The sequence below is a fragment of the Acipenser ruthenus genome, chromosome 3 (assembly GCF_902713425.1).
Source record: "Acipenser ruthenus chromosome 3, fAciRut3.2 maternal haplotype, whole genome shotgun sequence".
Taxonomy (NCBI): domain Eukaryota; kingdom Metazoa; phylum Chordata; class Actinopteri; order Acipenseriformes; family Acipenseridae; genus Acipenser; species Acipenser ruthenus.
In genome coordinates, this window is record NC_081191.1 from 6,047,186 (window position 1) to 6,061,150 (window position 13,965).

Genomic DNA, 13,965 nt, shown 5'->3' on the forward strand with positions numbered 1-13,965 from the left:
CACAGCCCACGGTGCTTCTTTCTGTAGACTCCACAGCCCGCGGTGCTTCTTCCTGTTGCACTGGAGACATTGGGGCTTCTCCCTCTCACACTGGTGACAGCAGGGTTTCTCCCTCTCACTTGGGACGGCAGCGGCTCCCTCTCTGTCGCTCGGGACGGTAACAGCTCCTTCTCTAGTCCTCTCTTCTTGGCTTTCCTCTGGGACCGGCCTCTCCTCTCCTTCTTGCTGTTCCAGGCTGTCTGCAGCTCGTCTTCATCCTGAAGAGGGCAGCACACCGCATAATGGTCAAGCTCTCCACAGGCCAGGCACCAAACTTGGTCCTCCAAGCTAACAAGGAAGGCATCCAAGCCACCATCCCAGGTAACTTGGAAGGCAGAGAGGTCCTTTTCTAGCAGTTCTTCCTCCTGCCGTATGGGGGAGTGGCTGGGCGATATGTGCCAATCCTCACCACATTCAAGGCACCACTCCTCCCCCTTAAGGCAGATGAGGCAGACGTCCCAACCTCGGTCCATTACTCAAAAAAGAAAAAAAAAAAGAAACAGGGAGGTTACTGCTACAGGATGACAAACAAACATCCCTGTATTTTTATTTAAAAACCCACCGTGATAGTGTTAGACTTGGGTGAGGGATTTTCTGTTTCATTTTGTGTTCATGACTTGTTTTTGTTTAACCTTTTTTATTTTGGCTCAATGAGTTGTGTTTTTGGATATAATTTGATTTAAGAAAAATAAACTTGCATTACTTAAGTTCTGAGTTTCCTTTCTGCCTCCTGACCACCATAGACACCCAGCCACTCTACCACATAGCCATTTTATGAATATCATCCTGGTTTTAGGTTTAATTCATAAAAACAGACTTTTTGTATTGTAGGTTGTATTCCATAGGTACAACAACCAATGAACATGACACCCTGGGATCCTTCAAGAAGCTGCTTGATGAGATTCTGGGGTCAATAAGCTACTAACAACCAAACAAGCAAGATGGGCTGAATGGCCTCCTCTCGTTTGTAAACTTTCTTATGTTCTTATGTTCTTATGTTCTTACAGTTACCTTAGCTATTCTTTATAATGGATATTTATATGATGGCATTGCCAAAAATTGTATTTATGCCTTGCCGGGATTAGGAAGGAAAAAATGACGAAACCCCTGACTATATATGTTAAATTCTCTCAAATCACGTAATCCCTTAAAACACAAATTCATTAACATTCATTTAAAATGAATAATCTCTAACGATATGTGGGGTTTAACACTGGTGAGATTCCCACTGTTGTTTTTCTTCTCTTTGGTTTCCTCCAACTCAATTTACCCAACACAGATTCTCTACGAATGTTGTCTGAAGCTATGAATGATCACAGCCAAAGCATGCATGTCAAGAACAAATATCTCTGAGACACATGGGTGCAATCTTGAACTTCGTCATTCCCATTTGCTTGTTGGGAGAGTGGTGGCTATGATGGAACCAAAAAACATTACAACAAATAGAAAAATGCCCGCTTATCAAAGAAAAGCTGTAAAGTTCCCTGCTTTTCTGTAACGTGTTACTGTATATTGTACTTTTTAAAACAGTTCTAGTTACACGTTACCACTACACCCCTGTATAATTACACACTGTGCTTTCCTTCTAAACAAAGAACATACTAGTACTAGTGTATAGCCTACCTAATCACACCTTGTCTTTAATATAAAGGGATATCAGTGGCCTGAGACATTGGCCATTATCACAAAATACATTTTAAACAAGCACCGATTATAAGGGGTGTTCATATGGAGCTTGTCATGTACAATGAAACTAATGAAGTATTTCATAAGGATGCATATAAATACACAAGGCAAACATTAGGCTACTTGTGGAGAAAGTCTGTAAGGTTCCTTGAAAGGTTTTGCAACTAGGTAATCAAATTGCCATTATGCTGACTCAAAACGCTTAAATATAAAACATCTGGGGCATCTCTGTGAGACTTGGCCTCCGACTAATGCAGAAGTGTACATATAACACACACCTTGTATAAAGTAAGCCGTATTCTAGTTACTTATGTGAGGTAATGATGATAATAATTTTTAATAAAGTCTCCTTTATTAACTCACTGGACCCTTGACAGTAATCAAGAAAGAACAGTGGTGACTGTGGACTTGATTTTTACTCCAGCATACGGTAATAGTTTGTATTCTCCAAAAGAAAACATATCCAAGATCCGGTCAGTCTCTTGAGAAGTGTGGGAAGTACGAGCTTCCGCCCGTTTTCTTGGTGTTTTCTAAATCTGTCTCCCGTCCAGATCTCTGAGCTTGATGCTGGAAGCAGCTAGAATGTACGTTTGTGTGTGTGTGTTTTGTTTTGCCAACATGTAATATTTATAGTTATTTTACAATCTATGGAACTGTTTTAATTTTATAGCTAACGGGCATTATATATATATATATATATATATATATATATATATATATATATATATATATATATATATATATATATATATATATATATTAAAGAAAGTTTCTAGTGGAGGAGGAGTTTCTCACGTAAACTGAGACGACTCTGCAGATGGGTGTGTTTCAGTAGACTACCACTTGGGGAATCCAGTGTGCACTTTGCCTTACACAGAGAGGCAACATTGCAAAGTGAATTTTCCTTCCTTTTTTTTTTTACATCATTGTTTAGCACTGCAACACTCTCCACTCCACAGTAACAGATGCCAGGTATTAAACTGACAGTCTCCTGCGGTTCAAATGCGATTGGTGAGAATGTGATTATCTCCATATCGTGAAAAAGAAAGATAACACAGCATACAAAGGAATGCAGAAAACGTTTGAAGCTAGTTTCTTATACTTTTGGGAATGGCAAGCCTTTGGACAATCTGGTGTATACTCGTCTCCTTCATCTGTTCTGCAAAATCTATTTGCCCCGATCGATGCGACTGCCAGCACTCTCAACACCTACTTTGCACAAACAGGGGGCTGCGGACACTGCCCAAAGCTACCATCCAGAATCCCGAAGAAATCCTCATCTACAGCCTCGGAGGTAATTTTATTAATAATATCTCTGCTTTTGATTTCACCCGCTTCAGCCACTTGGTAAGACTGGACTTGCAGTACAATGAAATCCAGTCAATCCATACAAAAACGTTTGAAAAACTTTACAGATTGGAGGAGCTTTATTTGGGAAATAACTTTATACCTAACATTTCCTCCGGCACTTTAATTTCTCTGAAGAAATTACGAATTTTATATGTTAACAGTAACGAGATAAAGAAACTAACCGAGGACTCTTTTGCGAACCTGGACAGCCTAATCAAACTGAGGTTAGATGGCAACGCGATAGAATTCTTGCAGGATGCACTTTTTAACCGGTTGCCTAATTTACTTTACCTCCAATTAGAATCGAATAAAATAAGATACATTCATAAGAACGCCTTTGCAAATTTGGGAAAACTACGATTTCTGAATCTCTCAGCTAACAAGCAAACAACGCTTCAAAATGTTTTCACTTTTAGTCAACTAAACTCGCTAACCAATTTGATACTTTCCGAAAATGAAATTCACCACGTTGGAAACCGTGTCTTTCAAAACCTTCAAAAGCTCTCTAAACTTTCCCTGAACAATAATAAGATATCGCACGTAGGTACCGAAGCTTTCAAAGGACTGTCTGGTTTAAAGGAATTGCTGATGGGTGGAAATCTGCTCACAGACATCCCATTGGGACTGCTTGATCCACTGGAAAAAATTGAGGAACTGGACTTTAGTAGTAATCTAATCTCTCATGTGCGCTCTAATGCATTTAAAGAGTTAAAATTTTTAAAAGTTGTAAAGCTGAACAACAATGAGCTAACATCCCTTTCTGGTGATACTTTTGCATTTAACTATGTTCTTTATAGCCTGGATTTAAATAAAAATAACTGGACCTGTGACTGTAGGCTTCAGGGTTTTAAACAATGGATGAATTTAGCACATGCTCATGGCAAACTTCTGACAGTCTTTGTCCAGTGCCATCATCCTCCTGTTTTGAAAGGGAAGTATTTGGACTATTTAAACAGTTCACAGCTACAATCAACAGGTAACAACTCTGAGGCATGTTTGTCTTCACAGTCAGAGTCAATAGACCGCCTGACCCCCGGTGTAAAAGACAAACAGAAATCTGCAGAGCAGCTAAACATACAGGCAGACCAAGGACATCCTGGGGAACCAGACAAAGGGACTGCAGAAAAAACTAAAAGAAAAAAGGAGGCGGTCAACCACAGAGCGCGTCATCTAACAACCACAGGGTCCGTTCTGAAAGATGCAACAGCTGCTGCAATACCTGAAAGGGCAAGGTCAGTTGGAAACCCTGGTGATAAAAACTTGACCATAAAGACCACAGAAGGGGGTCCAGTGGTTTCTTTTGCCCAACCAACATCACACCCTGACCAAGCTAAAGCTGAGAAGTTCAACTTACTTCAGCGAGATAACAGGAGACTTCCAGTGGTGACAGACCCATGCGAGTTTAACAGACACTTCATCCTTAATATAACGGCAGAGAAAGTGGAGTCCACGACAGCCACCATTCGGTGGAAGGTTTTGGATCACCAAGGCCCAAAGCATTCACAAGTACATTTCAGAATCCTTTTTGATAGGTTTGGCCAGCCTGTGAGGTTTCACCGGTTTATTTACATCCGAGACCAGTCAAACTCAGTCACTCTGCAGGAGCTGAAAGAGGACACCACCTACATGGTTTGTATTGAGAGTGTAATTGCAGAGCAAGTGTGCCAGGTCGCCTCCAGGGACCACTGTACAGGGGTGGTGACTCTCCCTGAGGAGAAAAGGGCTGTGGATTTCCAGCTGTTAACTGTAATCATGCTGGGCGTCAACGCTCTGCTTGTGTTTTTGGTGTTGTCAGTGTGGATATCAAGGTTACTCAGGAAAAGGCTCAACAGAAGGAAGTCTGCGGTACATGTCCGACAAATGTACTCAACAAGACGGCCCCTGCACTCCTTGGGCACCGGGGTGTCTTCTGATTTCACTGGGTACCAGTCAAATCGCCCTCGAAATACAATGTGTGCCATTGATGAGGCAGACCTCATTGAGTTTCCCTGTGACCGATTTCTTGACAGCAATATCAGAAGAGGCAATGCAAAGATTCTCTGATTAGGCTTCAGGACAAAGGCCCTTCTTGTGTCTTTCCTCAGTCCTGTTTGAGGCCTGAATAACAGTTTTGTTGATGTCCTCCAATGTAGGCCTCAGTCAAATATTTACGTTTTGCTTTTCTATGTACTAGGCCCTATTCTTAAACCCTTCAGGACTATATATAGTTTATTTTTATTTTTTATATAACAATGAATTCACTTCAAATATAACTTTATTGTATGTATGCAGTTATTGTATATATATATATATATATATATATATATATATATATATATATATATATATATATACACATATATATATATATATATATATATATATATATATATATATATATATATTAATGGTACCATTTTCTTTTTTTAATAAGGTTGTTTTTAATACAGTAAAAAAACAAATTAAAGGATTTATACTACGCAGCCCACATTTATGAACATGTGACGTGAGATTCCTTTCATATTTGTTTTCAATATGTAATGTTCTACCTTCCACACTTGGGATATCCTGCCCTCCAGTATAGTGTATATGCTATCGTTCTGACAACTGGCTTCACTAAAACCTTACTGATCCATGATACAAAGTGCTTGTTAACTGAAAGAATGTGAACTACACCTTACTTATTAGGAGCCTGTACTACACTTTACTATATTTGGAGCCTGTAGAATTAAAACATTTGCTGGCAGATCGTGATTATTATTCAGAAAGCAAAACTTGTCAAGAATGGACTTAAATCTATGATAAAGTACACAATCCATGTATAATTTATAGTGTGTGGATTATGAGGAAGGACCTGCCTGCAATGTTGTGATACATAGCTGTTGTGTGACATATGTACTGAAACAAAGCACATTATTAAACCTTTATTCAAATATTTTTAAAACAGTCCTAGTTATCTTGAAAGCTTTTAATCTATTTGACCCAAAATGTGTACTGCAAATATCACAATTTTGCAGTGCAGATCATTTTTTTTTTAAATGTAAATTTCAGCCAGCTGGAACTCCGAAATTTAAAAAAAAACTAACAAAAAAAACCATTAACATCCAGTGTCATAAATCATCACCAGGTTATACTATATGGATCATAAAAGTCCTTTCAAGTGCTCAAACTGCTGTGCTGCGGGAGTATTTAAAGAACTGTACAGAACCCCCATCCCTGTGGAAATCTGTCCTATGTATTTGTAGATTCCAATTAGCTTTGTACCAAACAAAAACAATGATATGCAGCCATTCTGTGACACAAGTATGTTGAATCCTGTTTGAATTCAATAGAGCAAGTTTATTACTGAAATTGTTGTCCTGAAATTGATTTCTAGATGTGAACATTTCCACTTTTTTAATAAAGTTTTGTAATAAAAAATGCTTGTGGCTTTGTAACAGACATGACATGAAATACTAGTTTTAAAAGAAACACTGTTTAATCCAATTATCAATATGAATAACTATCTCAATTAACACCCCTTCTTTGATTGCTCACCAATTCAATATCTGTATACCTAAAAGTAGAAAGAATTTACTGTACCATAAAAGATATATTATATAAAATAATAAGAAAAAACATGAACTCAGATTTCTTCCTTTAAGATTTTGTTACCACCAAATTACAAAAATAAAAAGAAGATAATGACTTCTCTTAAACAGCACTGACTAGCCTACAGCGTGCCCTCTATTCACTGAAACTTAGACACATGCAGTCCCTGTTTCATAGTGCATTTAGGGGCCAATGTAAGGATATGTGCAAAGTGATATGCGGCTGCAAAACACCCATATTGCTGCCAAAAAATGTGTTTAGCTGCTGTAAAGTGGGACTTTAGCGGTCACTAAAAATGCAGTTTATGTAAAGAATGGTTTTCACCTGGCGTTCTGCCCCCACTATAAAATTAGCACTTTGCCATCATTAATCCATTCAAATGATATTAAAATATATTCAAATGAAGAAAAGAGCATGGAATTGGGCGGGGATCTGGAATACTAAGTGGGTGCAAACATTATAATGAGATTTTGCCTTGCACTTGGGAAATTGCTGACCCTCCAAAAACTTTGCACCTCCTCTTACAAGGTGCAAACCATTGTAGAAGTGAATAATTAAGAGCTGAATAAGAGCACACACCTGCAGAGACCTGTCATTGGCAGGATGGCTGCTGTGGTACACTTCCTGATGCGGCAACGCTTGGCTCTTGTTGAGGAGAGGCAGGAAAACCTTTGGAGGAGAAGGGCAAGACGGAGAAGATCCTGCATATTCAAACCCAGGGTCACCTTGTTTGGGATGGATTGTCCTCTCAGCTTGCCTCTCCAGTGGTGTCAGCCTGTGCTGTGTTGCGAGTTTCACTTTTGTCCTGCCACCTTTTCATCACCTGGTTGACTGTCCTCCTGATAACACCGACAGCATTGACTTTCTCCACTATAGAGGACCATATGGACTCTTTAGTAGCATAACTGAGGTTGGCTGAGGTTTTTCCAAATAACTAAATTCCATGTTGAGTGACCGCAGCCGTAAGGACTCTCAGCTCCTCCTCAGAAAACTTTTATTTTCAGTCAAGAGTACTTTGCTGCCCTTCCACTGACATATTTTTTTGGTTTGGTTTAATTTTTGTGCTCCACAAATCTCATACAGCGCCTACTGCTCTCTGTAGTCCTAACTCACCTCACCTCTGGGCTGTAAGTGCGGCCACTAAAAAACCTGATGCACAGGCGGCGCTCATTGAGACCCTCATTATCATGATTATGGCTCATTATTTGTGCTTGTTGGGTAATTTGCATGGCTCTTAAGCTTACATAGGCCGCAGTGCAAAATAATTGCCTGGCCACTAGGCAATCCATCTTCAAAACACACTTAGAGCCAGTTTAACTAGAGCGTTTTATTTAGAAATCTTTTGTTTTCTTTGTGTAGATATGGCTATTGTATAATTTTTCAGGGCAGTAATACTGACATAAAATAAACCACCGTTAACAGAAAACGTATGTGAGTTTTTGTCGCCCCACTGAAATGAAGCAGATCAGCTTTAACACCACCTAGTATGTTGGGGCAGTGTAGTTAACTCTTATGTGTGGTCCTGGGATGACATTATGTTATTATAAACAGTGGTAAGGCTAGGATACATCTGTAAATAAGACTTTCTTGCTGATAGTTTTTAGTTCTCAAAAGCAACACGAAAGCACAAGAGAGTATGACACAGTTTTAGGATTTTACATACACTAACAAGAAAGTGGATGCAACTTTTTGAATATGTTTGAGGAAAACATGAAGTAACAAATACACTAAAATGATTTTATTACAGCACTAGAAGTTGGAATGATATTCCCATCAGACATGCAATTGATGATACCTTCTTATGCCAGATGATATAACAATGTTTCAGTGATACTAAAATGGCCATTATATGGCTTTGTGCTAAGGGACAATGGTAGCACACGAATACCTACAATTGTATGTTATGAGAAAGAGTTGTAATGCACACTGGCAATCTATCCCTGTACCATATCAAAATCACCCAGCATGCTACTGTATCTGCTGTGTTTGCACCACTGCGATAATTGTTCCAAATCCATTGTTTTGCCATTGCTTCTGCTGTGGTATGCTAACAGATCTGCTGATGTTGCATGTTGGATGCTTTTATATTTTCCCTACAAGCTTTATATATTTTGTTGCCCACAACAGCAAACTATGACATTTATATAGCTGCTGATTATATAACAAGACTTTGTAGCTTAGTACTGCTTGCAGGCAACACCAAGTAACCAAGTGCAACCTGTATGATGGAAACATTGGCAGATCTTGATACAGTTCCCATAACATTTATAAATCTGTTTTGTGGACTTTGGTTATATTTGTATTGCAGTTAAAGAGCACTGGTATTTAGATCCACCATAAAGGACAACAGGTCTAAGAATCACTCTGAAAGTCATTATATGATTCAGTCATCACATCCTGGTGCCTCACAGCTAAAATCACCCCTGAGGCATCTATAGAGCTCAAACATTTCTTTAATGTAAGTACAGCTGGTAAAATAGAGTGTAATCACTACTCACAGCCCTGCTAAATTCTGTCTTCAGTGGATGTGAGAAATACCACATTTTTTCTACATATTTCTTCTTGAGAGAGACACGAAAGAGATCCACAAGGGGGAAGAAAATATGTCTTCAGAAGTGTTTATTGTGAGTAACTTGGTAGAGTGTTGTTGCTTTTTATTTACATACACTTGTACAATATATTCAGTCTTTGTGGTTTTATTTGTAGTTTTCTTTTAACTATTGCATTAGCACCTATAGTTTAAGATGGGTTAAAAACCCTAGTGGTCATTTCTATAACCATTTCAGAAATGAGGTGTCTTTCTTTAAGAAACAGACCCCGTTGTTAATAAGATATATAATAATCATAAAAGCAGAAACAGCAATATATAAATATACCGAGCACATGCGGTATATTAGTATATTAAACCGATACAAAAACCAGGATGCCTGTAAAAATGAACTATTTTAATGAACAGGTCTGCACCGTGTCTGCACAGTAATGTTTTATTCATATGTGCAACTATCCCTATGGCTTTGGGGGGTTATTATTACTTAGCATTATACAGTATACTGTTCCATATTATTAATTTCAAATTATTTTGTTACCCCCCCCCCTCCACACCCTTTTAATTTCATTGTGCAAATAAGTACCTAAATCTGACCTTTCTAACTACTTTCTAACTTTCCAAGTCTACCAGTTCATATCGCTTACAGGGGTGCAAATCGTTTTCAAAATTGGAGCTAAACTGTTTTCAAAATTTAGCACCAGACACCAGAGAGCCTATTGGTGTTAAATTTCAAACTTCCGCCCTAATCAAGCACATCCCCTTCACAACTTCCCACATGACACAAACCTTCTCTCCTGTGTATGTGGATGAGTGTGGGTGGATCATGTGAGTAGTCCAGACGCAATGGGAAACTATCATCACCTATGGTTGCTAAGGAATACAAAATAAATACATAAATAAATAAAAAAATAAACATGTCTACTGGCGCCGAATGTAATGTTGCTGGCGCTATATGAGGTATCCTGGCACTAGAATCTAGTGCCATTGCTCCAAATTTGCACCCCTGGCTTAATATCAACTGAGCAGCTCAGGACAAAGAAGGGTTTCACTGTGGGACTCCATTCCTCAGAAATGTGTTATTGTAACTGAAATAAGCAACAAAGGGTGCCTTTTTCCTAAACAGTTTACTTCAGGGATAATGACTGAACTTGACAGATAAAATGGGAGTTAACAGAGCAGACTGAAGGGAAGCAGAGTCTGGTATTTCTGTGTCTGGCTTTCATACTTTACAGTGGCAGCCATGATACAGGGGTTCATACTGCTTAGCTCACTGCTTAGCTAGATGCAGCTTTTATATATCACACAATATATGAACATAAGCAAGGAATTCATTTTTTATTAAACCAACTGAAGTCAAACATAATTTAAGGCGTGACTTGTCTCTGAGACTCTTATACCCCTTCTCCACTGGCACATCCAACCCGTGAGGGCTCGGTACGGTACGGTACGGGTGGTTCTCCACTGGCACATCCGACCCATGAGGGCTCGGTACAGTACGGGTACGGGTGGTTCTCCACTGGCACATCTGACCTGTGAGGGCTCTGTACGGTACGGGTACAGCTGCTTCTCCACTGGCACATCCGAACCGTGAGGGCTCGGTACAGTACGGGTACGGCTGCTTCTCCACTGGCACATCTGACCCGTGAGGGCTCGGTACGGTACGGGTGCTTCTCCACTGGCACATCTGACCGGCGAGGGCTCGGTACGGTATGGGTGCTTCTCCACTGGCACATCTGACCGGCGAGGGCTCGGTACGGTACGGGTAGTTCTCCACTGGCAAATCTGACCCGCGAGGGCTCGATACGGTACGGGTACGGGTGGTTCTCCACTGGCATATCTGACCCGTGAGGGCTCAGTACGGTACGGGTATGGGTGCTTCTCCACTGGCACATCTGACCCATGAGGGCTCAGTACGGTACGGTACGGGTGCTTCTCCACTGGCTATTTGTCAAGCCGAGTGAGAACCAAACCATGAAACTCCGGCCTCACAAGACATCTGAATCCGGCTACAAGCCAAGCCGAGCCAGGGGCGGGGTTATGGATTTTCATCATTATGCTGCATCAGTCCGTACACTCCACAAAGACAAACAACAAACAACATGCCAGGCAGCGAGTGTGATGAGAGAAAAGTACAGCTTTGGGAAGCTGAGGAAGTGCATGCTCTAGTTTCTCTGCAGTCATGCGTCAGAAATTAAAAAGTTTATGCCTGAATTTCTGACGATTTGAAGCAAATGGGCAAAAACGGGTACAATACACTTAACTCACACACTCAGAAAGACAAAATGCTACCACATTTCTCATCCTTGACCTTTATTATGTTAATGCAGAAAATAAAAAAAATAAATAAACTTATTTACAAAAATATAGTAAAACTAAATCCAGCTGTACCATACATACAACTACGGCTCTCATTGCGCTCGAGCAGCTTCTTTTTTTTTAAACCGGTTATTTTTGGCAAATCATATCATAATATGTGGATTATAAAGAAATTCCTACATATATTTACAAATTATAGCGATACAAGATCAGATGTAGATTTAGTCTATTAATTTTTGAACACCATTTGTTTGTGCATCTTTTGGCAAACTGAGTTAATTTATAACAATAATTAGTAACAACTGTCTTTTGTTGCGTGTGGAAAAACAACCCAGGCTCTCCTTAACCGCACCCTGAGGGCTCAATACGGCCCCAGCGCGGCTCGGTTGTACAGTGGGAAAGAGGTATTAGAGCCAGCCAAGTTTATGTGACATTTTTACTTTTTAAATATGTTTTTTTTTTTTTTACTTAGATTTACTACAATAAGTAGAGGTTACCTTAATCTGTGATCTTTAACGCTATTCACTTCTACAGGAACTTTCATCAAAACCCCCTCAAAGGCTAGTAGTGGGACACAAGCAGGATCTGCACTGGTGTAATATTGCAGACAGCCCTGCCATTCTCTCCAGCTATCTTATCTCTGGGTGTGCTGCCCTGTACTTTGCAGCAGATCAGCTAAGTCCTCACTTAATTTGCATAATTCTGTTCTAATCAAAAGATGACAGTGACTCCATCTGGCCCTCATAAGAAGCTTCTCCTTACAATAACAGATGCTATTTTCAATGGGGTTTGATCGAGGTGAGGGAGAGGAATTTGCAATTCTCAATAAGGCAAACCTGCTACACCTCACTGCAAAAATTTGTATTTCCATAATGTGCGATATAATCACGTTTACAGAAGGTATCCCAAAAACTGTGAAACCTTTATTATGTCATTTTCAATGATGCTTAGGGTCAACGAGAACAGCACTGTATGAGTCTGAACTCTTCTGGAGGGACACTACATAACCATTCCTCTGTGATTAACGCATTGAGGAATTTTGGGGTGGAAATCTGTTCTTTAGTATGACCCCGAAAAGTCTCCTCTCCAACATGGCCCATAATCTTCATTTCTAAAAAATGTAAAACATCAGTACACTATACTGGGCAGTGTCCACATCTGTACCAACTGTAACTGCCCTGCAACATGGAGATGAAGCTATAACAAATACAAGTGTGTGTGGTCGTCATGTAATATAACATGCGTCTGATACAGAGCGCCTACACTTTCCATGCATGGAGTCCCAAATAGTTATCCCACATGGTAATCCCAGATCTCATAAATAATAATCTTCCTAACAGTTTCAGTGTTTGGAGTAGAAGTAAATTCTAGCCTGCTGGCTATTTGAGAAGGATGATCACTATAGAAATGAGTAACAGATGTATTATAAATCACCTTATTAACTATAAAAATAAAATGTAATTGTGACTTTAGTAATCTGAATGGAGAGGCCCAAACTGGGGAGTGTGCTGTGATTGAGTTCAGCAGGAGCTAGAAGCATGCTGGAGAAACAGAGCCATACAAAAGAATGACTTCAACTGGTCCATTCTCTTTCAAGAGGACATTTGAAATGTCTTGAAATCCAATCATATGCCCTCAGCTTTTTGTCCCATTGGCCCTTCATCACAAAAGCACATCTAATTGACTTTTATCTTTCAAATGCCCATTGAAATGACATTAGAAATTTGGGAAAAATACAGTAACAAAATAGTAAGTAAACATTGCAAAAATATGTGTTTGACTGTAGCATTTCTAGTAAAGCATGCATGTACCAACCATGTTAGGTCATTGATTGGTTTACTTAATCACAAACTTATTTTTTTCTGAATTTGAAAAATGAGCACTGCATAGCCCATGTTTTATTTGTATGATTTCTAAAGGTAGGCTGATTAATACATCTATGTATATATTGTGAATAGCATTTTTAAGTTGTACTCTATTATACATATTTTACTTACTAATAGATAAAGTTTGTTTGGGATATGTTTGTTAATTAGTTCATCAAACTGTAAATACTATTGAATTTCTTATGTGTTTAATATTGTGTGTTCTCTATCATTCTCTCAGATCATTTAGCAAGACAATGAATTCTTCCAGCAAGTTGCCAGTTTCCTGTCTTATATATACAGTTGTAGTCAAAAGTTTACATACCCCAATGGAAATTGATCATTTCTCGAAATTTCTCGAAAACAAATAATTTTAGGAAAAATCTTTTGTAGCAAAAGTTTTACTTTTGTGGAAAAAAAAGTTACAAGAAATATATGTCTACAATTATTTATTTCAGCAATTTTTTTTGCAAAACTCCAAAAAATGCTCATTCAAAAGTATTCATACACTGACAAGGACAATTAAATTAATAGCTAGTTGCGGCACCTTGAGCTTTTGGCATGATTCTTTTGTGATTTTTGACCATTCTT

At 39.1% G+C, this 13,965-nt stretch overlaps 1 protein-coding gene across 1 annotated transcript; it reads left to right on the forward strand.

Annotated features, from left to right (window-relative positions):
• The first annotated feature begins 2,554 nt into the window (after window positions 1-2,554).
• LOC117394195 (TLR4 interactor with leucine rich repeats-like) lies at window positions 2,555-5,379 on the forward strand. The gene has a single exon (XM_059011085.1). The coding sequence runs from the start codon at window positions 2,836-2,838 to the stop codon at window positions 5,116-5,118; it is 2,283 nt and encodes a 760-aa protein (XP_058867068.1). The 5' UTR covers window positions 2,555-2,835; the 3' UTR covers window positions 5,119-5,379.
• The last annotated feature ends 8,586 nt before the right edge of the window (window positions 5,380-13,965 follow it).

Coding starts and splice junctions, on each gene's coding strand:
- LOC117394195 (XM_059011085.1), top strand. CDS start 2,836: ATGGCAAGCCTTTGGACAATCTGGTGTATACTCGTCTCCTTCATCTGT.